Here is a 23459-nt window from a genome sequence, read left to right as displayed (position 1 = left end):
CCCCCAGTTGCTCCAGCATAAGGAATGTTTTCTTCTGTCTTGGATTTGCTGTGACTCAAGCAGCAATCATGAGCAGAAATGGCTGGCCAACGCTTTAAGCTTGCTACCTTTATCGAGACATTTATAAATGCCTGTCCTTCTAGCTTTTATTGTTGGCTCAAGATTCCAGCATTCCTGTTTCTGATTTGAGATGCTCTCATTCCCTGGCCTATGTCATTCACAGTTGTTTGGTTTGGAGACCAATGAGCAGAGGAAAGGTGTTGTATACCTGTTGATTACCCAACTCACCACAGATATCTCTGGAGGGCGATGAAGGATCAGGGCCAGGAGACTAGCCACAAAACTGCCTTTATAAAACATTGCTTTGGCCACAACTGGAATCTTGTGCCCAGTACAAGTGCCCATTTTTAGGAATAATGTAAAGGCTTTACAAGGGTTGCAGAAAAGGTTTTCTGAAATGAATCCAGAGATGATGTTTAGTTGTACAAAGGATCAAGAGATCCTGGGACAGAGAAAGTAGAGAGGAGATCCAGATAAGGTATTTATGAAAAGGTATTTATGAAAAGCTTGAGATAAACTATTTCCATTGATGAAGGGTTAAGCAGTAGGTTATATCGAATGAGATGAAGATGACACAAATTCTTTTTACCCAATGAGTGGGTTGGGAATGCAGGCAAGGGGGTAATGGTAGGGCATTTGATTGTTGCATTCATAGGGATCTGACCAAGTGCAAAAAAGGATCTGCAAAGCAGGGGAGATAGCTGGCTGGATTGTTTTTGTACAGAGCACACACATACATGCATGTACACATGCAAACTGAATTATTGAAGCCTATTCTTTATTATGTGGGGGGGGGGGGGGCTGCTTCAAATCATTGATGATATAAACTTTACAATGCAGGGAGAGGCCATGTGGCGTTGTCTGGTCTCCATCAGTTGCAAGAAACCAATCCCAGCTGCTGGCATTGGGACTTTTGCTCTGCTTCTCAACCATACACCATATCCCCATCAGGGCCAAATATACTCCACATTATTCCCCTTGGCTTCCTGCCACTGAGCCAGTTTTGATTCAGCTTTGACACTTCCCCTTAGATCCCAAGGGCTTTTTCTTTGGCTAGTCTTCCATATGAGTCTTGTTAAAATACAGCTAGACCACATCAAAGGTATCTAATCAGCCTACATTGGCCTTTGAATTAATGTTCCTGATTAATCTGTACTTTTTGAGGTGAAGACTTTATATTCCATTGGAATCGATACCTATAATTCACCTGTCCCAAGAGCTGCTCTCCCAGAATTATACCCTTATTACTAAGTTCATCCATTTTTCCCTTAAACAAATAGAAAACATTGATAATTTTGATTTCAACATTAATCATGGGCCCAGAATTCACTCTAGAGAAGATTGATCTCTTGAATCATTCTGGAGATCTTGAATATTGCATCTGTCTGCTCCCATCCCATGTCAATCCTATCCCAGTTTCAAAGCCTTTCTCTGTGTTTATATTTCCTCAAACCTGCTGAATTATTGGTGAATTTACACTGAGTGCCACCTGATGCCTTGTTCCTTTTAGCACGGAGCTAGTATTGTATAGATTTTGGTTAAGAACTTGATCTGAGTTTCGGTTGAATCGGTTTTTATATTCTATTTCATTGCTTTGTTCTCTTCAATATCTAGTAAACTTGAGCTCTTGGTAATTTCCCTGCATTCTTCCTTTCACTGCTTTATAGCTGCAATGTATCACCTCTCACTGGCACTACATGCCAATTTTAGCCCTTTCCTGTTATTAATAACTCCAGCAGCTTTCTTTGGTCCTGTAAAGAATTAACTATGCCATCTATTTTTGTATTATCTTCACAATTTGAGACCTTTCCCTTCATTCAAATCATTGGGCACAGTGACCGTGGTCCAGGCACAGAGTCCCAGGAGATATTGCTGTCCCAACCCTGCTGAGACCCAGCTTTCTCTGGGGCAACGGCAGGAGAGGAGGAGGAAGCAGGTCAGTGCCTCCTATGTTCTCAGTACTTGCTCGTTCTATTGTCCCTCGCTGAACAACTGTTGAGCCTATCTAGATTCCAAGTTCGAATATACTGAGGCTGCCAGAGTAAGGTCTGGGGAAAATCTGCATGAGAAAAATTGTTATGGACGCAAATGACACAGAGCAGCGTTGCTGCCCATAATAAGGGGTTAATAGATGTTGAATTCATAGATGATACAGTTCAGATACATGGGATTTGGCCCTTTGTACCTGGGTCAACTCTGGTGTGTTCCCGCCCTCTCCCCATGACTGCAATCCCTCAAATATTTGTACAGCTCTGCTTTGAAAGTCATTAAAGCTGTCTCCATAGTTTGATCGGTCAGAAGGCAGAATGCTTCTGAGGCTGAAAATGTGAAAAGTAAGAAATTAGTTGTACCATCTGAACGGGATGGGGTATCGAAAAGATATTACCAAGAGTTTGAGTGAGTCGGGGATTTGTGGGGTTGGTGGTTCAGGAGGAGTGCTTGCAAGGAACGCATTTTTTGAGCTGAGTGTGTTTCCTGTAGCTGTGTCAATGCTCTGTAAAATTGCCGTGGAGTTGGACTCTGTTGCTGGGGTCACCAGGCCCACGTTTCGTGGAGGAGGTGGGTCAACAATGATTCACCTGTTTGAATGCCAGCATTTGAACGCTGCCAGGCTGGTGGTGTGAATGATCGCCTCATCCCACCCAACTTGGCAGAAACTTTCCCTTCTCAGCACATTCCTGAAATTCCCAACGAGCTGCATGCAGAGCCAAGCTTTGCCTAAGCTGAATCCACGGACACGCACATAGTCCAGAGAAATGAATGGGCTGAGAGCAGGAAAGATCTTCCTGCTGGATCGTGGGATAGATCTGTGGCTCATCCCTCCTTTAGGCCTTATCTGTCCTGGAATCAAGATTGCCTGAGATTCTGTCCCTGCCTGGATCTCCTCAATCAGGTTTCCCATTCCCGGGGCTCTATTTTCCTCCTCTTCCCCCCTCTCCCACCACCCCCCCCCCCCACCGGCACAGGTTCGCTGGGGGCTCTTTGTGACCTAGATGGAGTTCCCTGACGGATCCCCCATGTAGAATGTCGGTACTGTCTCTAAGGCTGGCCCCCATTCGGATGATTGCTCCCCTGATCCCCTGCCTGAAAGGGCAGTGTTACAGCATCTGCTTGCACAGGGGAGGGAGGGTCACGTGAAGGCAGCTGCTCGGTTTATCCCAGCTGTCAGTCCACAGGGGAGGGGTTTCCCATGCACCTGGGGTGTGGGTGAGCAAGCTTCAGGGGTGTGAGGACACAGTGGTGGCTTGTGTACAATCTCAGTAAAGTGTTAAACATGAGTGGGAGATACTTAATATGACATAATTAACTCTGAGAGCAGGAACAGTGTCTGGAGTAATCTGGATTGATGCTGACTCTATATATAAACGGTGACCCCGTATAGCTGCACACAGAATGATCCCTACTCCAGGGCCATTGGGAGTGTAGTCAGGGTGCAATGCGCTAACAGGGAGCCAGAGGGTTGCCGATGGGGTTAATTCTGAGGTTGTGCTGTTGGTTTATAATATAACCGACCAGTTTCGTGGGTTTATAATGTAACCGACCAGTTTCATGGGAAGAGTGGCAGAGTGGACATTCACTGTCAGCAAAGCGTTCATCAGAATATCAATCAGTTCGCTGTGTCCGGGAATACAGCACAGGCAATGCTCTTTGGACATACTCTGCTCTTCTGCAGCGCCCCATTCCTTTCCCTGCATCTTGATGGATTGCTTGTATTTGGGTATAAATACACTGCAGCTGCCCTGGAATCTCAACATAATTCCTCCCCACCCCCCCCCACAAATCCCTTTAAATACCCAGTCTCCCCTCCCCCTCTCTCCCTCCTGCATCCTTTATTGCCACCCTGAACACCATTCAAACAGCTCATGCATTACCACACTTTGTCAGATCCTGCTCTCAAGCTCTGCCACTAACCCCCACCAACTCCCCACTCCATCTGGATGGGCCAGGGCTGACAGCATGGAGTTGGGACTGGATCAGACTCGCTCTTTAAACAGACAGGTTGTAATTAATAGCAGGGCCAGGTATCGATGACAGTTCAGCGGAAGGAAATTCAATGACACTTCTTTCTCTTATTTTACCCATGCCCAGGAAATGCTTGTCCAGTGAGCCCATCTGTGACCAGTGAGCCATTTGTCACCTCCTGCCCTGGACTATCCTGCCGATCGAGAGGGACTTGAGCATTGCAGTAAGATCTGGAGCCAAGGAGTGTTCCTCCTTGAGCTCCACTTTCACCCTGACTCCTCAGGCACTGTGATGGTTGCTCAGACTGTGGCTCCATGGGCAGATGTGGCCCCTCTGTTGGTACTGGTGTTGTGTGGAACTATCAGCCCAGCTCAGCTCTCCTTCCCTCAAGGTAAGTTTTGCATGCATTCAGCTGAAAATAAAGCCATTACAGAGATGGGCCGTAAGTTGTGCATAGCAAAGCAGGATCCAAATTGTGTTAGTACCATTTAACTACTGCAGGTCAGGCAGCATTCGTAAAGACAGTGACAGATTAAATGGCTCAGGTGGAAGACCTGTCCTCCGGATGAGGAAAAGTTAGAACATGGGATGGATGCTTTTCAGGTCCTTGAGGAATATCAGGGCTAGAGTGAGAAAGGGGTGTATCAAGCTGTTCCAGTGGGAAGGGGAAGTGAATCAAGGTGTAACAGTGGGAAGGGGAGGTGAATCAAGGTGTAACAGTGGGAAGGGGAGGTGAATCAAGGTATAACAGTGGGAGGGGGAGGTGAATCAAGGTGTTACAGTGGGAGGGGGAGGTGAATCAAGGTGTTACAGTGGGAGGGGGAGGTTTATCAAGGTGATCCTCTGAGGATGTGGCTGATATTTGGGACTTGTGAATTCTGTGGCTGTATCAGGAAGTAAGAATTAAGTGCACCTGGTGGAGTAAACACTGAATACCTCATCCATGTCACTTGATGTTTTGTTCAGTATGTCCAGGGACAGATATGAAGCTCAAGCTGACTTTCAGTTTGGAAAACCATTACCACACTCTGCGCAAATTGTACCAGAATTGCCGAGAGGTTCAGGGCAACCTGGAAATCACCCACCTGAAGGGAAACCTTGACCTTTCCTTCCTCCAGGTAACCATAAAACTCCCCCTCTCCCCCCGTCCTCCAGCTCCCCGTCCTCCAGCTCCCCGTCCTCCAGCTCCCCGTCCTCCAGCTCCCCGTCCTCCAGCTCCCCGTCCTCCAGCTCCCCGTCCTCCAGCTCCCCGTCCTCCAGCTCCCCGTCCTCCAGCTCCCCGTCCTCCAGCTCCCCGTCCTCCAGCTCCCCGTCCTCCAGCTCCCCGTCCTCCAGCTCCCCGTCCTCCAGCTCCCCGTCCTCCAGCTCCCCGTCCTCCAGCTCCCCGTCCTCCAGCTCCCCGTCCTCCAGCTCCCCGTCCTCCAGCTCCCCGTCCTCCAGCTCCCCGTCCTCCAGCTCCCCGTCCTCCAGCTCCCCGTCCTCCAGCTCCCCGTCCTCCAGCTCCCCGTCCTCCAGCTCCCCGTCCTCCAGCTCCCCGTCCTCCAGCTCCCCGTCCTCCAGCTCCCCGTCCTCCAGCTCCCCGTCCTCCAGCTCCCCGTCCTCCAGCTCCCCGTCCTCCAGCTCCCCGTCCTCCAGCTCCCCGTCCTCCAGCTCCCCGTCCTCCAGCTCCCCGTCCTCCAGCTCCCCGTCCTCCAGCTCCCCGTCCTCCAGCTCCCCGTCCTCCAGCTCCCCGTCCTCCAGCTCCCCGTCCTCCAGCTCCCCGTCCTCCAGCTCCCCGTCCTCCAGCTCCCCGTCCTCCAGCTCCCCGTCCTCCAGCTCCCCGTCCTCCAGCTCCCCGTCCTCCAGCTCCCCGTCCTCCAGCTCCCCGTCCTCCAGCTCCCGCTCTCCCCCCATCTTCTGATTTCCCCCCCCCAACTCCCCCTTCCTCCAGCTCCCGCTCTCCCCCCATCTTCCGATTTTCCCCCCCCCAACTCCCCCTTCCTCCAGCTCCCCCCCCCCGCCCTATCCTCCGACTCAACCCCCCCCCCCGCCCCGGCCTCCGACTCGACTCCCCCTCTTGCCCTCCTCCCTCTGTCTATCCCTACCCACTGTCCTCCATTACCCAGCCCTCTTTGACTTCCCAGCCCTCTCTGCCTATCCACTATTACTTTATTTGTAAGCTTGTGCTCTCTGTTTAACAGCAGCAGCATATTGTTAGACTTGCTCCCAAACAGAAATGAGTAGATCATGTTGTGTTTGTGGCCCAGAATATTCAGGAGGTTCAAGGCTACGTTCTTATTGCTCATAACGAAGTTAACTACATTCCACTGGAGAATCTGCGCATCATCCGGGGAAGCCAGTTATATAACGGGCGCTTTGCACTGGCTGTGCTTTCAAACTTTAACTCGACAGGCACTGGTCTCCGTGAGCTTCGCTTGAGGAATCTGACAGGTCAGAATGTGTTCATTGGAACATCTTTGAGGATGTATTTCAGCAACATTTGGGCTTCATGATGCCCCATTGTTTGTTAATCAGTGCTTTTGTCCTCTCCCACCTCTTATGCAATTTTGTACAACATCTATTTTACTATCATGCCCTGCCCAGCTCCCTCTGTTCTTGATGACCCTTTAGTACTTTGCTCTTTATTCTCTCTGCTATTTCTCTTTTCTCCGTATTAAATTTCATCTCCACACACCTCTCCATTTTGCAAGTTTCTCTGACTTGCATTTTTTACAATCCTCCTCACTGTATTTTTTATATAATTTTTTAATTTTTCACACTGTGAACCATATCAACCAAAATACATACAAACATTTCCCTCTTAAATATACACAGTGGCCTTTTTTCCCCCCTTCCCACCTCTCTCCAAAACCAATAAACATTCAACATATACAATACAATAAACCCATTAAACAATGTCATCACACAATGAAAAATAAACAAGAAAAATGTGTCATCTACTTTTACACACTGGGTCAGTTCATTTCGTCTTCTCCTTCTGTCATTTGAGGTGGTGGAGGTCCGCGGTAGGACTTCTCTGTGGCGTTCCATGTACGGTTCCCAAATTTGTTTGAATACTGTGATGTTATTTCTTAAATTATATGTTATTTTTTCCAATGGAATACATTTATTCATTTCCATGTACCATTGCTGTATTCTCAGGCTCTCTTCCGATTTCCAAGTTGACATTATACATTTTTTTGCTAATGCTAAGGCTATCATAATAAATCTTTTTTGTGCTTCATCCACTTTGAGTCCTACTTCCTTACTTCTTATATTACTTAGAAGAAAGATCTCTGGATTTTTTGGTATGTTGCTTTTTGTGATTTTATTTAATACCTGATTTAGATCTTCCCAAAACTTTTTCACATGCCCAAATTGCATGTACTGTTGTTCCCATTTCCTTCTTACAGCGAAAACATCTATCTGATAATGTTGGATCCCATTTCTTTAACTTTTGGGGCAATCCTCCTCACTATTGACAGCACTTGTGCTCTGTAATTGTTGAAATTGTACGCTGTACAAAATGAATAATGTATAAATGACTATTTATTTGGAACCTTGTATAATATTTACATGGGTTGGCACAGATTGTCAGCCAAAGGGCATGTCCTGCTCTCCAAACTATCTCCTGGTGACCCAATGTTCCTTGCTCCCCAACAATTTTCTTTTGGCCATTGTCTCCCTGACTCTCGTAATTCCACTGAACCAGATCCAGAGATGTCTCCTTTCTCCACAGCAGGAGACTCTGACCAAGGACATTTTGTTGACACGTTTCAGGAAGCCCTGTCCCCTTTCCCCCTTGATTCCAACCATGTCCTATCAATGTTGGGGGAATTGAAACCTCCCAGTAGCTCCTGACTACAGTTTATAGTCATTCAGATCTTGTCTCCTACCTCCCTCTCACAATTTGTGGGCTTACAGAATACCCAAGTGGAGTGAATCAAGAAAATCTGTCGAGATGGTGATTGTTGGTAATAACTCAGAAATGCTGGAGGAACTCAGCATAGGAGGTAAAAAGATATAACCAATGTTTCAGGCCTGAACCCATCCTCAAGGTATCAATATTACTGACATTTTGAACCTGCCCTACCTCCTATTTCTCTGTTTTTACCCCAAGGGGTGTGATGGTAAACTCAACGATCAGTTGCTGTCTCTTTGCTGCCCTCACTCTCTTTCTTTATACCGCCTCCTCGTTTCTTTTTCTTTCAGAGTATCCAGGAATAGCAAGTAGTAGCAGTAGTGCTGCCACCACACCCCCACTGGATATTTATGTCAGCAATTTACAATGTGTTTACACACAGGTATCGAACCTGTCTTTGCCACATTCTTACTACCCCTGTCTTTAGAGCTCGGGAACACTTGCACCCTTTTGTGCATTTCCTTTCTGCAAGCTGGCGCATCAAGTTCAAATATTCTCAACTGCACTCTTTCACCTGTTACTCAAAGTAAATAAAGAGTCTTTCCTCGAGCCAAGAATGAGTTTAGGAACTCCAGCTAGATCTTTATCTGGTTCAGTAAAATCTGATGTTATTTGTGAAAGTCAGGAGAAACATCGTGTTGATCCAGTATCTAACGGGGTGAAGGGGAAGTAGCTATACAGGGCTGTGTAACTATTTTGTTAAGTTTAGAGATTGGTACAGTAAAATCCCCATTATTTGGAATTCAATCAGAAACTCAAACAACTGGCAAAAAAAACCCCAGAGGAAATAAATAGATCGGACGAACGCAACGGATGGATGCACAGAGACTTAGTTGGACACATGCAGATTTGCCCCTCAATGCACGAGCATTCTTATCGCTGTTGCCATTTGTGTGGAGGTGAGTCGGATTGTCAGCGCGAGGTGTGCACGCTGAGGGCCTGATTGGGACACTTGCATGGAGGTGAGTTGAGTTGCCTTGGTGAAAATGGGAGCAAACATTCAGCTAGTGGAGCGCCCCGGTCATGCACCCCCTGCAGCAGATGTTAGAACAAAGTTGCGTTCAAATGAAATGGTAGCGCCCAGGATGAAGAGGCAGCTAATGTTGCTCGCCGCTGGGGCAACTCCCAAAGTGTCTCCTTATCCCTGCCTAGTAAGAGTCCTTATTTTTATTAGTATTAAGTACAGTACATAAGTAAGGCTTTTTCTGTAAACTTGGGGGAGGGGGTTCATTATGAAGGCGGCATGGTTAGTGTAGCAGCTGGCACAACTGTTACAGCACCAGCGACTGGGGTTTGAATTTAAATTTTGAAAATTACGGGTATTATCTGATTTATGTGAACTTTACACAAGTAAAGAGTATGGCATGGTTGGCGTAGCTGTTAGTGCAACGACTTTACAGCGCCAGTGATCGGGACGGGGTTTCAAATCCTGTGCTAACTGTAAGGAGTTTGTATGTTCTGCCCGTGACTGCGTGGGTTTTCCCTGGGGACTCCAGTTTCTTCCCACCATTCAAAATGTACTGGGGGTGGGGGGGTGTAGGTTAATTTGTTGTAATTGGGTGGCACGGGCTTATGGTCCAAAATGGCCTGTTACCCTGCTGTATGTCTATAAAAAAAATTTTCAAATTACTTCACATTTTGCACTGTCTTTTGTCTTTTTAATGTGTATTAGGCATTGATAGAGTGTGTCTCAGTCAACCGGAACATTTGCATTTCTGCTATCTGCAATCCCCGTAGGAGCCAAATAATGGGGATTTTACTGTATTTATGTTTCTTTGTAAATAAAAATTCTTCACTGTAATTTACCTCCAAACTGTTAACAATGTTAATGTGTATTTGACAGAAATCCTGACAGGGAGTATTTGGATTAGCAATAATCCCTGGCTTTGTTACCAAGAGACAATCCAGTGGGATGACATTCAAGATAAGAGCAACAAGTTTCCTTTTGTGGGACCGGTCGACACAAATAGGACAGTTCAGTGTGAGTAGCTCGCCCATAAGTGGCTGCTGAAGTTAACCAACCACCTGCGCAGCGTGTGCCATGAAAATGTTACAGGGTTCTGGTGGCATGGATCACACTGCTTTAACCTTGACTCTCTATCTCTCTTTCTTCTGTCAGGTGGAAACTGCAGTCGGGCCTGTGAGTCACCATCATGCTGGGGCTCGGGTCCCGAGTATTGCCAGAGATGTGAGTGATCAGTGGTTAATTTCTGTGGGCGGCATGGTTTGCATAGCGGTTAGCACAACGCTGTTACAACGCCAGCAATCAGGACCGGAGATTGAATCTTGTGCTGTCTGTGAAGAGTTTTACATTCTCCATGAGTCTGTTTGGGATTTCCACAGGGGCTCCGGTTTCCTCCCACCCTTCAAAATGTACTGGAGTTTGTAGGTCAATTGGGTGTAATTGGGCAGCACTGATTTGTGGGCCTGTTACCATGCTGGATGTCTAAATTAAAAAAAAATTAAAATTACTGCTCGTGGTCTGGGTATAAACCAGTTACCTGCTCTCCTCTTTTCTTAAATTTGCCTTTGATTCTCTTTATTCTTTCCACTCATATACCACCTTAAGTAATTCCTTACTAACCACAGAGGTTGGTAAGGTGGAGGAGGGGGGGAGGTGGAGAATCACTGTTTTAGATGGGAATATTGATGGCCTGAGTTTGTGTGCTTTGCGTTGGGTTGCTTCTGACCATCAGTGCAGTGGCTGCAGTCTGCCTGTTCCCAACTCCCAGTGACAGTGAGAGAGCAGTGAGGCTGTTGAGCTGGAGCTCCATGGCAGAATCCCAGGATCCTGTCTGTACTTTGCTGAGTTCACTGGGAATTGTCTGGGCTACAGATCCTGGAGTTCTGGTTTACTCATTTTATTTTGCTCTTTCAGTGACTCGGAAGATCTGCGCCTCCCAATGTCTGACCCGCTGTAAAGGCCCACACCCGACTGATTGCTGCCACAGCGAATGTGCCGCCGGCTGCACTGGACCCAAGGACACCGACTGCCTTGTACGTGCTCACCAAGGGTCACCCACTGACAGCACATTGCATCGCAAGAAATCAATACTTAATCAGGGGAGATTATATCTGAGCTCTCTGAAGGCATAGCCACTGATGGTAGATCAATTAAACTGGAGGCAGAACAAAACAGCAGAATTTGAAAGGTGCTGCGATTATCTGGGGTTGGAGAGCTGAAAAAGGTACAAAAGTGGGGTGGTGGTGGGAAGAAGGCCATGGAGAGGTGAGGTTAAAAATGAGAATTAAACATTTAGGAGCACATGTTGCAGAGGTTCGCAATTTTGAATGCACACTGGTTGTGCAAAGCATTGGAGGAAGTTGCTGAGACACCATTCAGGAGGTTAGGGAGAGATGTGGAGAAAGATGAAAGAAACTGTGAGGGAGAGACTTTGGAGGAAGATGGTGGGTCTCCCTGAATGAGGACTGAGAGAGATGTTGGAGGAACTTGGTGTGTTGCCCTGCAGGAGGAGGTCAGGGACAGAGATATGTTCCTTTCAGCTGGAGGGTGCACCAGGGGAGCTGGGTCTGAACTTTTGGAATTGACAGCACTTTCCTGGAATTTTCTCAGTAGTTCCTGTGTCTTTGACTGCTGTGCTGGGTATCGAGGACTCAGCTTCCATTCCATCCGTCACATGGCTCATATCTGTTTGCAGGCCTGTCATCATTTCAACAATGGGGGGATGTGCAGGTGGGACTGTCCCCCTCTCAGCATTTACAACGCACAAATCTATCAGATGGAGCCCAACCCGGAAGGAACATATATTTTCGGGGCCAGCTGCGTCAAAGAGTGTCCATGTAAGAGCCTTCCACTCCTCTGGCAATACATTGGTCTGGATTCCTAATTTACTCTATAAACTTACCTCTGATATCGTAATGCTGTAAAACCCTTAGTATCTGGCATCTACAGTGATTGGTAGATGGCAGATAAACGAGTTTTCCAGTTGCTCTTACAATACCTAACTTATATACCCACATTAAGAATGAACAGTTTAAAAGACAAAAAATACTGTACTTACACTGGATAAACGCATTAATATATGAACTTTAATGCATTTTTCGTTATTATCAGTCACATTCTTTGAAAACATTCAACCGTCGCTGCATCTGCAGGTTCCTCCCCCTCCACGGAGCCATCGGAATGATGAACAATAACATTAAAATTAACCCCTGCCCAATGCGTTAATATACTAATAGGGATACTAAGCAGGGATAAGGAGACAATGGTGAGCAGCATCAACCAGCTCTTCAACCTGGGTGACACCATTTTATTTAAACACAACTTTATTCAAACAGCTGCCTCGAGCAAATTGCGACCAAGGCTCTCAGCTGGCTGAATATTTACTCCCATCTTCACCAAAGGTTTATGTGTTACTTCAGAGAACATTTAGTTTTACAATTTTAAACTTTAATTTTAAATTCTATTTATCTATTTATTTATTTATTTAATTTTTAAAAATTGATTTATTTTTCTCTTTTTATTGCTGGTTGCTTGAAGTTGCCAGTTGCCTGAATTTCAGATAACAGGGATTTTACTGTATGTCTCCTCCATCTTTCCTCACTGCTCCTTTCCTTGGTCCTCTTGTGCATTTTCTCTCTGTCCCTCCACCAATGCTTCCCCGCATTGCCCCCTCCCCCTCTCCTTGCCCCTCCTCTCGCGCTCCATCGCCCCTCCTCTCGCGCTCCATCGCCCCTCCTCTCGCGCTCCATCGCCCCTCCTCTCGCGCTCCATCGCCCCTCCTCTCGCGCTCCATCGCCCCTCCTCTCGCGCTCCATCGCCCCTCCTCTCGCGCTCCATCGCCCCTCCTCTCGCGCTCCATCGCCCCTCCTCTCGCGCTCCATCGCCCCTCCTCTCGCGCTCCATCGCCCCTCCTCTCGCGCTCCATCGCCCCTCCTCTCGCGCTCCATCGCCCCTCCTCTCGCGCTCCATCGCCCCTCCTCTCGCGCTCCATCGCCCCTCCTCTCGCGCTCCATCGCCCCTCCTCTCGCGCTCCATCGCCCCTCCTCTCGCGCTCCATCGCCCCTCCTCTCGCGCTCCATCGCCCCTCCTCTCGCGCTCCATCGCCCCTCCTCTCGCGCTCCATCGCCCCTTCCTTTTTCCCCTCTTCTTCCCTGTTAATCCTCACAGACAATTACTTAGCAACCAATGTGGGGTCATGCACACTGGACTGTCCAAATGACACCAAGGAAGTGATTGATGGCGAACACCAGAGATGTGAGAAGTGCAGTGAGCCTTGTCCCAGAGGTCAGTACCAACTAGGAGGAGTGATTGGATGGGGGGGTGTTGGGGGGTTGTGTGTTTGCGGTGTGGATTCCTTGCTCACTAACCTTTGTGAATCATGGACTGGACTCCCTGGCTCCTTTCTGTCATCATTCAGATTTTTGAATTTTTTTCCTGCCACTTGTGAGATCACTACCATTGACCGAACTGATCGATATTCCTTTGGTATAAAACGTGACGGTCTGAAAACACTGTAATTGAAGTAAAACCACAATGCTGGAGAAACTCAGCAGGTCAAATAGTGTACTTTATAGAGCAAAGATAAAGATACATAACCAAGGTTTTGGGCTGGAGCCCTTCATTCAGTAACCTGCCTGCCTACAATTTGTCATACCTCAATGAAGGGCTCTAGCCCAAAACATTGGTTTGCATCTTTATTTTTGTTGCATAAAGTACACTGTTTGACCTGAATTTATCCAGCAATGTGTTTTTACAATATTCCTTTGATAACTGATCTCATCCGACCAATGTTCTTCGACTGGTGGAATTCTCTCAGCCTTTGTCTCAGGTTCCAGGATCCATACTTTTATTTGTTTTCTATTAATGTTGTATTCGCTGCAGCTTCACTTCCTCTCTCCAATGGGATTTCTGTCTTAGTCATCTTGTCCCAGTATAACTCCCCTTATGTCCTCTGCACATATACTTACCCCCTTATCAGCAAACTTAGCTACTCTCCCTGTAGCAAGATTCTAATATACTCATTTCCAAGGTAATTGTTTCAAGTTGAGGCACAAGGTTGATCCTTGTTACAACTTGTTGCTTCTTTTATGCCACTTCTCTTGTCATCCAGACCAATACATTGTTGAATAAACCCCACACTTTTATTTCATTGGTACCTTATCAAATGCCATCTAGAAATATGTCTAGTACTGGCTGTTTAGTTTACATTTTTTAGTGTTCCAATAAACATGATTTTCCACTATAGATTTTGTATGGTTATATTGACTCTGTTTTCTCGGTGCCCTGCCAAAATAATAGCTTCTAATGTATTCCTCAGAACAGATGTTGTTAACTGGCCTGTACTTTCCTGCTTTTTCACTCCTTTTTGTATAAAATGGTTGCATTTACGGTTTAAAAAAAAAATCTAGTGGAACCTTCCCCGAGTCCTGGGAAGTTTGGAAAATTCAAACCAAACACCATTTCTCCAGCCCCTTTTCTTTGGATCTCAAAATGAAGTCCATCAGGTCTTGGCACTTGTGAGGTCACTGATCCAACAATTTGCTGCGTTTCACTGCCCTGGTGAATGTAATTTTCCAGAGCTCCTGCTTCCTTCCCAATTTCAGAATAATGTGATTTCTGGGTTGTTAATGCATTGTGCATGGTGGTGTGCAATACCTGCAGACTTCATCTGCCATGTTCTTACTTCCCACTACCAGTTCCTCTTCCTCACTTCTATAGAATCAGTACTCACTTTGTTAATTCTATGCATATGTAACAAAGATAGCTCATTACTTTTGTTTTACATTTCTTTTACTGCATCTTTTTTCCTTTTGACATGCAGAATGTGGACAGTACAGCACAAGAACAAGCTCATCAGCCCATGATGTCTGCACATGCGCCATCTCCCTCCATTCCCCATATATACATGTATCTTGAACCCTCCTGTTAAAAATGCTTCCACCACAACCCCTGGCATCTACCACTGTCTGTGTAACAAAAAAAAACATGCCCACACATCTCCTTTAAACTATCCTCCTCTCATCTTAAATGCATTCCCTCTAGTTTTTGACATTTTTACCCTGGAAGGAAAGATTTTGACCATTATTATGAGGCATTTCATTTTAATGGGACGGTCACTTTAAGGGTTAACAAATTGAGGGCTAGCATAAGCTGTGACCATTCACAGCTGTGGAGAGAACTGAGTTTGGCAGCAACTAGTACAGCGTGCACCCACTTTTCTACTTTTGAAGAGAAGAGAGGAAATGTGTTGCTTTTATCCAGGAACAGGTGTGGGGAGTTATGTGAAAGATAGACTTAAAGGAAAAGCACCTTTTGTGATCAGTGGGCCATTTTAAAGGAGGCAACACTTGAAGCAGCAGCTCTTTGAAGGAACACTTTGTGTGATAATGGGCAATTTGTTTCTCCCTGTCGGGTGAAATTTTGAACCCCACTGTGACCAAAAGAAAGGTAATTTTTGAAGGGGAATTGGTGTTCCACACCGTGGCCAAAAGGAAGGTCATTTTGAAAGCGAGTTATTGAATCCCATCATGACTAAAGGAAAGGTCACTTTGATTGACATGTATTTTGGGGTTTTGGAAGCAGAGGAAATACTGCATTTGGATCGTGACCATTGATGTTGGTCATTTTGGACTGACACGTCTGGAAGTTTTGAGAAATTCACTCATTTTGCCTCCCCTAGAAAAGGAAAAGGGGAGTTGTAACTACCACTTGTCTGAAACGACATTCGTCCTGGAAGTAACTCATCAAGGTTTCATGAGTTTGTGTCAGTCTGTCTCTCACTCATTCGTAATCAGTTCAAGGGTCTTTGTGTTCACATTGGAATTTCTAAGACTGACTTTGGAATAACTTTCCAGAATTGTGCCTAAGCTGTAATGAGTTCACGCTCTCGCTCTCGCTCTCTCTCTCTCTCTTAAGGTGTTATATTTTTGGTAATTAATAACATCTGACTTTGCACAGTTAAATACTTGTAATTTTTGGGGTTAATGATGACTAACACACTCTATTTAGACAATGGAGTTTATTTTATGATCATGGTAGATGTTGGTTGGATGTCCTCACGTACTAATCTGTCCTGCAGTGTGTAGCGGTGTGGGGGTAAACCAGCTGAAGAGTGCCCGGGCAGTGATGTCCAACAACATCGATTCCTTTAAAGGCTGCACCAAGATCTTTGGTAGTTTGGTTTTCCTACCCGAGACTTTCTCTGGGTGAGTACAGCAGCTGTGGACTCCATTATCTGCTCACATTTCACTCTTCATTATATTGCCTTCCCATCCTCACTGCTGAAACTCTTAGTGACGGAGTAGATTTAATTCCGGTACAATTACCAGTGTGTCAGAAGGTGTTGGCTTATGGGCCTTTGAGAAGCCCATCTTTTGAGCTCCTCACAGCATGTTGTTTGCAGCCCATGTATCTGTGTATTTATATATGTGCACTTGGGTGGGTCTTGTTTTCTCTTTCCTATCTCTGAGCTGAGGATCAAAGTTCAGATTTATTGTCAGAGTACAAGAAGACCGCAGAGCCCACCTCACTGTCAAAAGACAAAGGAGGAAAAACCCAACACCCAACCCCAACCAATCAATTTTCCCTTGCAACCGTGTCTGCCTGTCCCGCATCGGACTTGTCAGCCACAAACGAGCCTGCATCTGACGTGGAGTGGACATTACCCCTCCATAAATCTTCATCCGCGAAGCCAAGCCAAAGAAAAAAGACATACATGACATCACATACCACCCTGAGATTCTTTTACCTGCAGGGAAGTCAGAATTTCTACTTATTGGTAGTGCCAAAAACTGTACTCAAGATAGGTATGTGAAAGAGAGAAATATAAACCAAGATATAAATGTAAACAAACTGCAAAGAAAAACAATAATGTACAAAGTATGAATCCTTAAATAAGTCCCTGACTGAGTTTGTTGTTGTGGAGTATGGAGGAGGGGTGGTAGCTGTTCCTGAACCTGGTGGTGTGAGTCTTATGGCACCTAGACCTCTTTCCTGATGGGAGCAGTGAGAACAGAGCAAGTGCTGGGTGGTGTGGATCCTTAATGATTGCCGCTGCTCTCTGACGGCAGCGTTCCCTGCAGATGTTTTTGATGGTAGGGAGGGTTTTGCCTGTGATGTCCTGGGCTGTGTCCACTACCTTTCATAGGGTTTTCTGCTCAGGGGTATTGGTGCCCCCAAACCAGGCTGTGATGCAGCCTGTCAACAGATTTCCACTACACATCTGGAGAATTCAGCTCCTTCAGTGAGTTGGGAGGTATAATATTCGCGTTTGGCTCCAAGCTTGAATTCCCAGAGGTGGTTGGGATCTCTCTCAGTTGTATTTGTTATTTTATGATAAATAATTGTAAAACAATTTGTACTCTGCAGTCCTTTCCTGAGCTGGATGCAATGCTGCCTGGCCCTGTATTTTTATCAATTTGCCTATCAGAAGGCATGCTATTTTAAGCCTGTGACAGGGTGAGTGATGGAGCTTGACCTCTGACCTCTAGTCCAAGGCTGAGTTATGCTAATTCTATCATCTGTGCTCCTCTCCTTCACATTGGGTTGCCACACATGCCCCCAGCTTGTCCCAGTCCTGTATCAGCGTGAGATAAAACTAGAGTTGATGGAAGAGGTTTAGAGGATATCTTAAGCATTTAACCAGGGTCGAGATAAGCCCAGGCAGGGAAGGCTACAGGCCAAGTGCTGGGTTGGGAGGAATGAAGATGGGAGCTGACTGGTCAGAATGGATGTGATGGAATGAGTGGCCTATGATATGACTGTGCTCTGAACACAGACAGTGGTTGAAGGAAGGATGAATTGTGAGGTTCCATCACTCCCGATTTCGTGGCAGAATTGAATTTCAAGTGGGCAGGGTGGCTTTCTCTGGATGGGCTATGGAGAGAGAAGGAGAGGCCTGTTGTGGCCAAAGATGGGACAAGATGTAGCAGGTTAAATGTGGTTGTGGTCTGATGGGTGCTGTTGTCCTTCCAGTAACCCAGCTGCAAAGATTCAAGCCCTGGATCCGAGGAAGCTGCAGGTCTTCAGCACGCTGACAGAGATCACGGGTACGGACAATCCATCACGAGTTCCAGATTGTTGTCAGCAGCCTCACCTTTAACCATCAGTCCCTTTTCTCTTGTCCAAATTAAATGAGAGTTAGAATATACTGGAGGCAGGTAGGCCATTTAGTCCCCTGATGCTGCTTCACCATTCTGTGAGGTAATGACAAATCCAATGCCTCATCTCCACCTTTCTGTCTGTTCCACCTACGCTTGGCTCTTCCTGATGTCGAAATCTTCATTAACTGTCGCCTCAAATCTGTTCAATAACTGAGGATCTGGTGTCTCTGGGGGGAATGTTCTAGTGATGTGTAATCCTCGTCCGCTCCATCCTCAAAGGCCAAGTCCTCTTTCTGAGTCTGTGCTGCAGTTCCAGACTCCTCGTCCTGGGGAAACCGCTCCTCAGTGTACACCCTGTCGGCCCCTCAATCCTTTCTCCCTCTGTACAATCACCTCACTTTCTTCTAAACTCCAGTGATAAAACACCAGCTTTTTTCAGTCACTCCTCATTGGACAAGTTCCTCGTCTTTGCTGTGACTTTGTCATGTTCTGTGTCTGAGTACTTGAACCTTTTGCAATTTGATTGAGAGCTTCTCTGATTTTTCTCTGACATGTATGAAGAAATTCCATTCCCTTTCGTGGAAATGTAGAGCACAGAGGGGACCACCTGATCTATGTGCTGTGCAGTCACTTTTGAAGAACCATCAATCCGTTCAGACAAACAGCACCGTAACAGACCCTTTCGGCACAAGACCCCATGCCTCCCAATTACACCCAATTGACTGACACCCCCAGTACATTTCGAATGGTGGGAGGAAACTGGAGCCCCTGGGGAAGACCCATGCAGACGCAGGGAGAATGTACAAACTCCTTACAGACGGCGCGGTATTCAAACCCTGGTCCCAGTCATTGGTGCTGTAACAACATTGTGCTAACCGCTAGGCTAACCATGCTGCTGCCGTTCCTGTTTTTCTCCTTGATCTTCTTCCTCTATCTGCTGCCCTTTTGTATAGCTCATTCCAGACCACGCTTGCTGTGTTAAAAGTTAAGTTCCTCTCTGGTTGTTTTGACAATCACCTTAAATCCATTCATTCTCCTCATGCTGGAAGTAATCTACTGATTTGATCGCAAGCTTGTGATTTTTGAAGCCTTCTGTTAAATCTCCTATCTGTTCCCAGGTAAACCTCAACTTCTCCAATCTCTCATTGTAAATGTAGCCTGAGTAGTCCTCCTTGGCACCTGCCCTAAGGGCTTGGCATCCATCCTGGACTGAGCTGGCCAGAAATGGACAGATTCTGACTGGGACCCAAGAACATAAGAAATAGGAGTAGGCCTTCTTGTCCATGAAACCTGCTCCACCAGTCAATGAGATCATGGCTGACCCGATGATAGGCTCGTCTTCACCTTCCTGTCTTTTCTCCACATCCCTTAATTCCTCTCCAGAGTTGATCTCTTTTTTGCCAGTGTACTAACTAGTGAAAATAATATTTCATGTTTACACAATAACTAAATCACCATTAAGTAGGTCCACACTGTTGAGCATATCCCTGCACTACAAATGCTGCAACCAATGCCTGAAACCATCCAATCCACAGCCACATCAGTGTACCGTACGTGTAATGTCATCACTCTACAATAATATTGTTCTTGTTTTGCAGGGTATTTATACATTGAGGCCTGGCCACAGAATTTTACTAACCTGAAGGCCTTTGAGAATCTTGCTATCATCCGAGGGCGGTTATTGTACAGGTGAGACTTGCTTCTGCAGCTCGAACCCTGCTTGCACTGCTTCACCTGTTAGTGTGTGGCACTGACCTCGCTCACTGAAAACAACTTCAGGACACAGGCAGGACACTGTTTGAAAAGTAGCTTGGATTTTAATTTTGATTTTTGGCTTTAATTTTAGATTTTTGAGTTTGATTTTTGTCTTTGATTTTTGCTTTTGATACACTCCCTCTCTGGTTACAGTGGTGCTTATGCATTGTTAGTGCAGAATCTCCAGATACAATCCCTAGGACTTCGGTCTCTAAAAGAAATTAGTAATGGGCTGGTGCTTATTCACCAGAACCCAAACCTCTGCTATGTGAACACCATTCCCTGGAGGCAGCTGTTTAAGAAGGATCATCAGGAGGAGCTGATAACGGCCAACAGGCCACAGGACGTCTGCGGTAAGTAGGAATAGCTATTAGAATAAGCAGTCCAATCCGATTGTGTTGGTGACTGGATTCTTCCTAACAACAGTGTCTGGAAAACATGGTCAAACAAAGCAGGGCTTGTGAGATGCTAAAATCTTCCTCTTCATTTCAAATACACCAGTGGCTGAAGGAATGGCATCCCCAGCATTGTGCACTAATGCACTTGTTATCAACACTGATTAAAATGGCCTGGTATCTAGTAACCATAGAAATGCAGGTCTGGCTAGCTCCCTTTATGTTTGGTGTGATCTGAAAAACATTCACAATGATAAAATCTCATAGAAACCATTCACTCCTGCTTTGTATTGTGCAGTTTGTGTGTAAACTAAACACTGAACCATTCCTGCCCGTGATTACCGTATATGCTAGTGTAATAATCAATCCTGTGTAATAGTTAACACACCCCCCCCTTCTTTTTTAGGGCCAAAAATTGGGTATTTTCTGTATATCCTGTGTAAAAGTTGACCCCCCCATCCATCTAAGCTCCTAACTCCTTGTTTGTAAGCCCACTCCTTAGCCGCTCATCCATCTGAGCACCCGATGGCTCGACCACAGATCCTCCCACCCGACTGCCTGCCCATCCAAGTTCCCGATGCCCCGCACTCCCACGGAGCTACTTACGCACTGACCATGGACCTTCGCCCCGGCTGCATACCTACCCGACCACAGATCCTTGCCTCAGCCTCCCGCCCATCTGAGCTCCTGATGTACCAAGTACTCACCACCCGGTTCCGGCCATTTGAACTCCCAACACCTTGAACGACGCAGATACTTACCATGGTCAAATGTAGTATCCATGTAAAAGCCAACCTCTTTCCCCCTCCTGCCCCATCCCAACTAAATGTGACTCCAAAAATTGGTCCCCAAAACTTCAATGTTTCACAAGTATATACGGTACGTGCTGCCTTTGTTGCTGTGCATCAACTTTCTGCTAAGTGACTGGGTCAGAATCCAACATCTGATTTTTTTTTTTAACCCCTTGGCATGTTTCACTTCTCTTGCAGACTTCTCTTGTGACAGTCTGTGTGCCAATGGCAGCTGCTGGGGCCCAGGGCCAACACAGTGCCTCTCCTGCATGAACTACTTCCGAGGTCAGGAATGTGTGGAATCGTGCAACTTGTATGATGGGTAGGTGTGCATTGATAAAAGGAGGGCATAATGGAACAGTGACGATGCATGACTAGGGCTGGATCTAACTTTTCTTTGTGTCTCCTTTTCCAGAGAAGTGAGGGAATATCTGAGTGAGTTGTCCTGCATTGCTTGCCATCCAGAGTGTCTCCCACAGAACGCAACCCTGAGCTGCAGTGGGAAGGTAACGAATGACTCCTGTGCACTTCACAGGAGGGGAGACTGAGGGGTGTGAGAGAGCAGGGTCGGGCATTACAGTACAGGGAATGGCAGGGCCAGTGAGGCAAAAGAACAGAACAAAACAAGGCTGTGTTCACTCGCTGATCATGGGCGACACGTATAGATATGAGTTCCTCGAGCATTTGCTTTAGAATCTGTGGGGCGATGTTCTATTTCGCGCGCTGACATGTGGAGTGAGGTGGGTGTTGTGAATGCTTGGTCTGCGAGGCAACATTCCCATAGAAATCCACTAGAAGGTGTTGGCTTGCTGGACTGCCTTGCCCTGGCTGGCGACTGCATCCAGCAGCTTGTCAAGGGACCCCTCACTGCAGGGATCACTCACCTTCCCTGTTCGACGTGCAGTAAAGAGTGGCAACTTAACAAATATTTAACCCACATTTGTGGCTTCCCTTACATATCACTTTCCCTCCCCTGTGCAGTCTTCAGGTAAACGTGTCCATTCTCCACTAACAAGCTACCTGGGTTTGAGTGGCCACCTCTAATTTTCATATTCATTTTGATTTTGTGCACTAGATTTCAGATTTATTGTCGGGAGTACATACATGACATCACATACAACCTGAGAATCTTTTTCCTGCGGGCACGGCAGAATGACCACTTACTGAAAGTGCAAAAATAAATGTAAACAAGCTGCAATACAGAGAGAGACCAAAAAAAATCAGTAAAGTGCAGAAGTAAGAGTCTGATGGTGGAGTGGTAGCAGCTGTTTGAATCCCTTGTCTGTAAGGAGTTTGTATGTTCTCACGATTTCTACGTGGATTTCCTCGTGGCTCTGGTTTCTTCCCATCATTCGAAATGCACCGAGGCTTGAAGGTCATTTGGGTGTAATTGGGTGGCACGGGATCGTGGGCCGTTAGGGCCTGTTCTTGTGCTGTATGTCTAAATTTAAAAAAAAAATAGATTAAATCTCCCTGTCAATTTGTGTCTGACCTCATTCCTGTGAATACCTTGACATGTGATGTTAAAGGTTCTCCTATGTTGGGACCTCCACCTCTTAATCAGAGACTAATTACAGGGGAGAGCAGGTTCAGTCGCAGAAGTACCTTTGGGATGAGACATTTAGGCCCCTCAGGTGAACATATAAAGATCCCATGGCACAACTTCAAGGCAGGACCTTCTCCCCGGTATCTTGGGCAACTGGATTAGCCCAAGCATTGGATGTCCTTTGCTGCTTCTGCTTTTGTTTAAGTATTGTTGGTGCTGAGTTGGTAGGACAGGAGTGGGGGTTGTTGCTACATGTGGGCAGCTGACCTTCCCTTCTCGCCATCAGGGGGCTGATGCCTGTGTGGCTTGCAAGCATTACAAGGATGGTTCGCAGTGTGTGGAGAAATGCCCGAGTGGTCTACATGGGCACATCTGGAAATACGCTGATGAACACGGCCTTTGTCAACTGTGTCCAACAAACTGCAGCCACTCGTGAGTGAAGATCAACTAGTGAGTCTTTGCCACATTTGATATAAACCTCTTTGCTTTCTCTGTGTCAACAGTCCTGTTTTATTCTTCAGGTGTACAACAGGAGATGATGGCTGTCCTGAGGAGCCTGTTCACAGGTAACTGCTTTGCTTTTATCACCTCACTGGTGGCATGAGAGTTGTCACCCACCACCTCCGATGGTCTCCAATTGGGGCAGTCTGTCAGTTAACTGAGCAAGCAGTAGGGGAGAGGAAAGGCCCACTTCAGTATTCAATTGGAAGCCTCATTCCCTTACCCTGGAAGGGCAGCCAGGGAGAATCAATCTCCTTAGTGTGATAACTTGTCTACAGCCATGGGAAGTGGGCGTGGTCTTGTCTGTATTAACTGTGAAGAAGGATGATGAAGCTATTCAGTTCAGGAGGGACAGTGATGTAACAAAGGAGGTGGTTTGGGGGGGTTAATCCATGGGGCCTGCCTATGTATATCCTGGAATATTATGGGAAGCAAGGAGAGCAGTAGCTGAGGCCTTGACAGAGATTTTGTATCTTCATTAG

General features: G+C 46.4%; 1 protein-coding gene across 1 annotated transcript in view; it reads left to right on the top strand.

The window, feature by feature from the left end:
- LOC138747706 (receptor tyrosine-protein kinase erbB-2-like) overlaps positions 1–22912 on the top strand; it is a 37221-nt gene extending 14309 nt beyond the window's left edge. The window contains exons 2-16 of the mRNA XM_069907199.1: positions 4150–4414; positions 4990–5141; positions 6270–6453; positions 9768–9905; positions 10044–10112; positions 10803–10921; positions 11584–11725; positions 13056–13172; positions 15967–16093; positions 17862–17935; positions 19588–19678; positions 19898–20097; positions 21129–21252; positions 21346–21436; positions 22763–22912. Coding sequence (XP_069763300.1) covers positions 4315–4414; positions 4990–5141; positions 6270–6453; positions 9768–9905; positions 10044–10112; positions 10803–10921; positions 11584–11725; positions 13056–13172; positions 15967–16093; positions 17862–17935; positions 19588–19678; positions 19898–20097; positions 21129–21252; positions 21346–21436; positions 22763–22912 — 1878 coding nt within the window. The 5' untranslated portion in view covers positions 4150–4314. The remainder of the gene's footprint in view (positions 1–4149; positions 4415–4989; positions 5142–6269; positions 6454–9767; positions 9906–10043; positions 10113–10802; positions 10922–11583; positions 11726–13055; positions 13173–15966; positions 16094–17861; positions 17936–19587; positions 19679–19897; positions 20098–21128; positions 21253–21345; positions 21437–22762) is intronic.
- The last annotated feature ends 547 nt before the right edge of the window (positions 22913–23459 follow it).

This window comes from Narcine bancroftii, chromosome 12 (assembly GCF_036971445.1).
Source record: "Narcine bancroftii isolate sNarBan1 chromosome 12, sNarBan1.hap1, whole genome shotgun sequence".
NCBI lineage: Eukaryota > Metazoa > Chordata > Chondrichthyes > Torpediniformes > Narcinidae > Narcine > Narcine bancroftii.
This window is presented reverse-complemented; position numbering and strand designations above follow the sequence as displayed.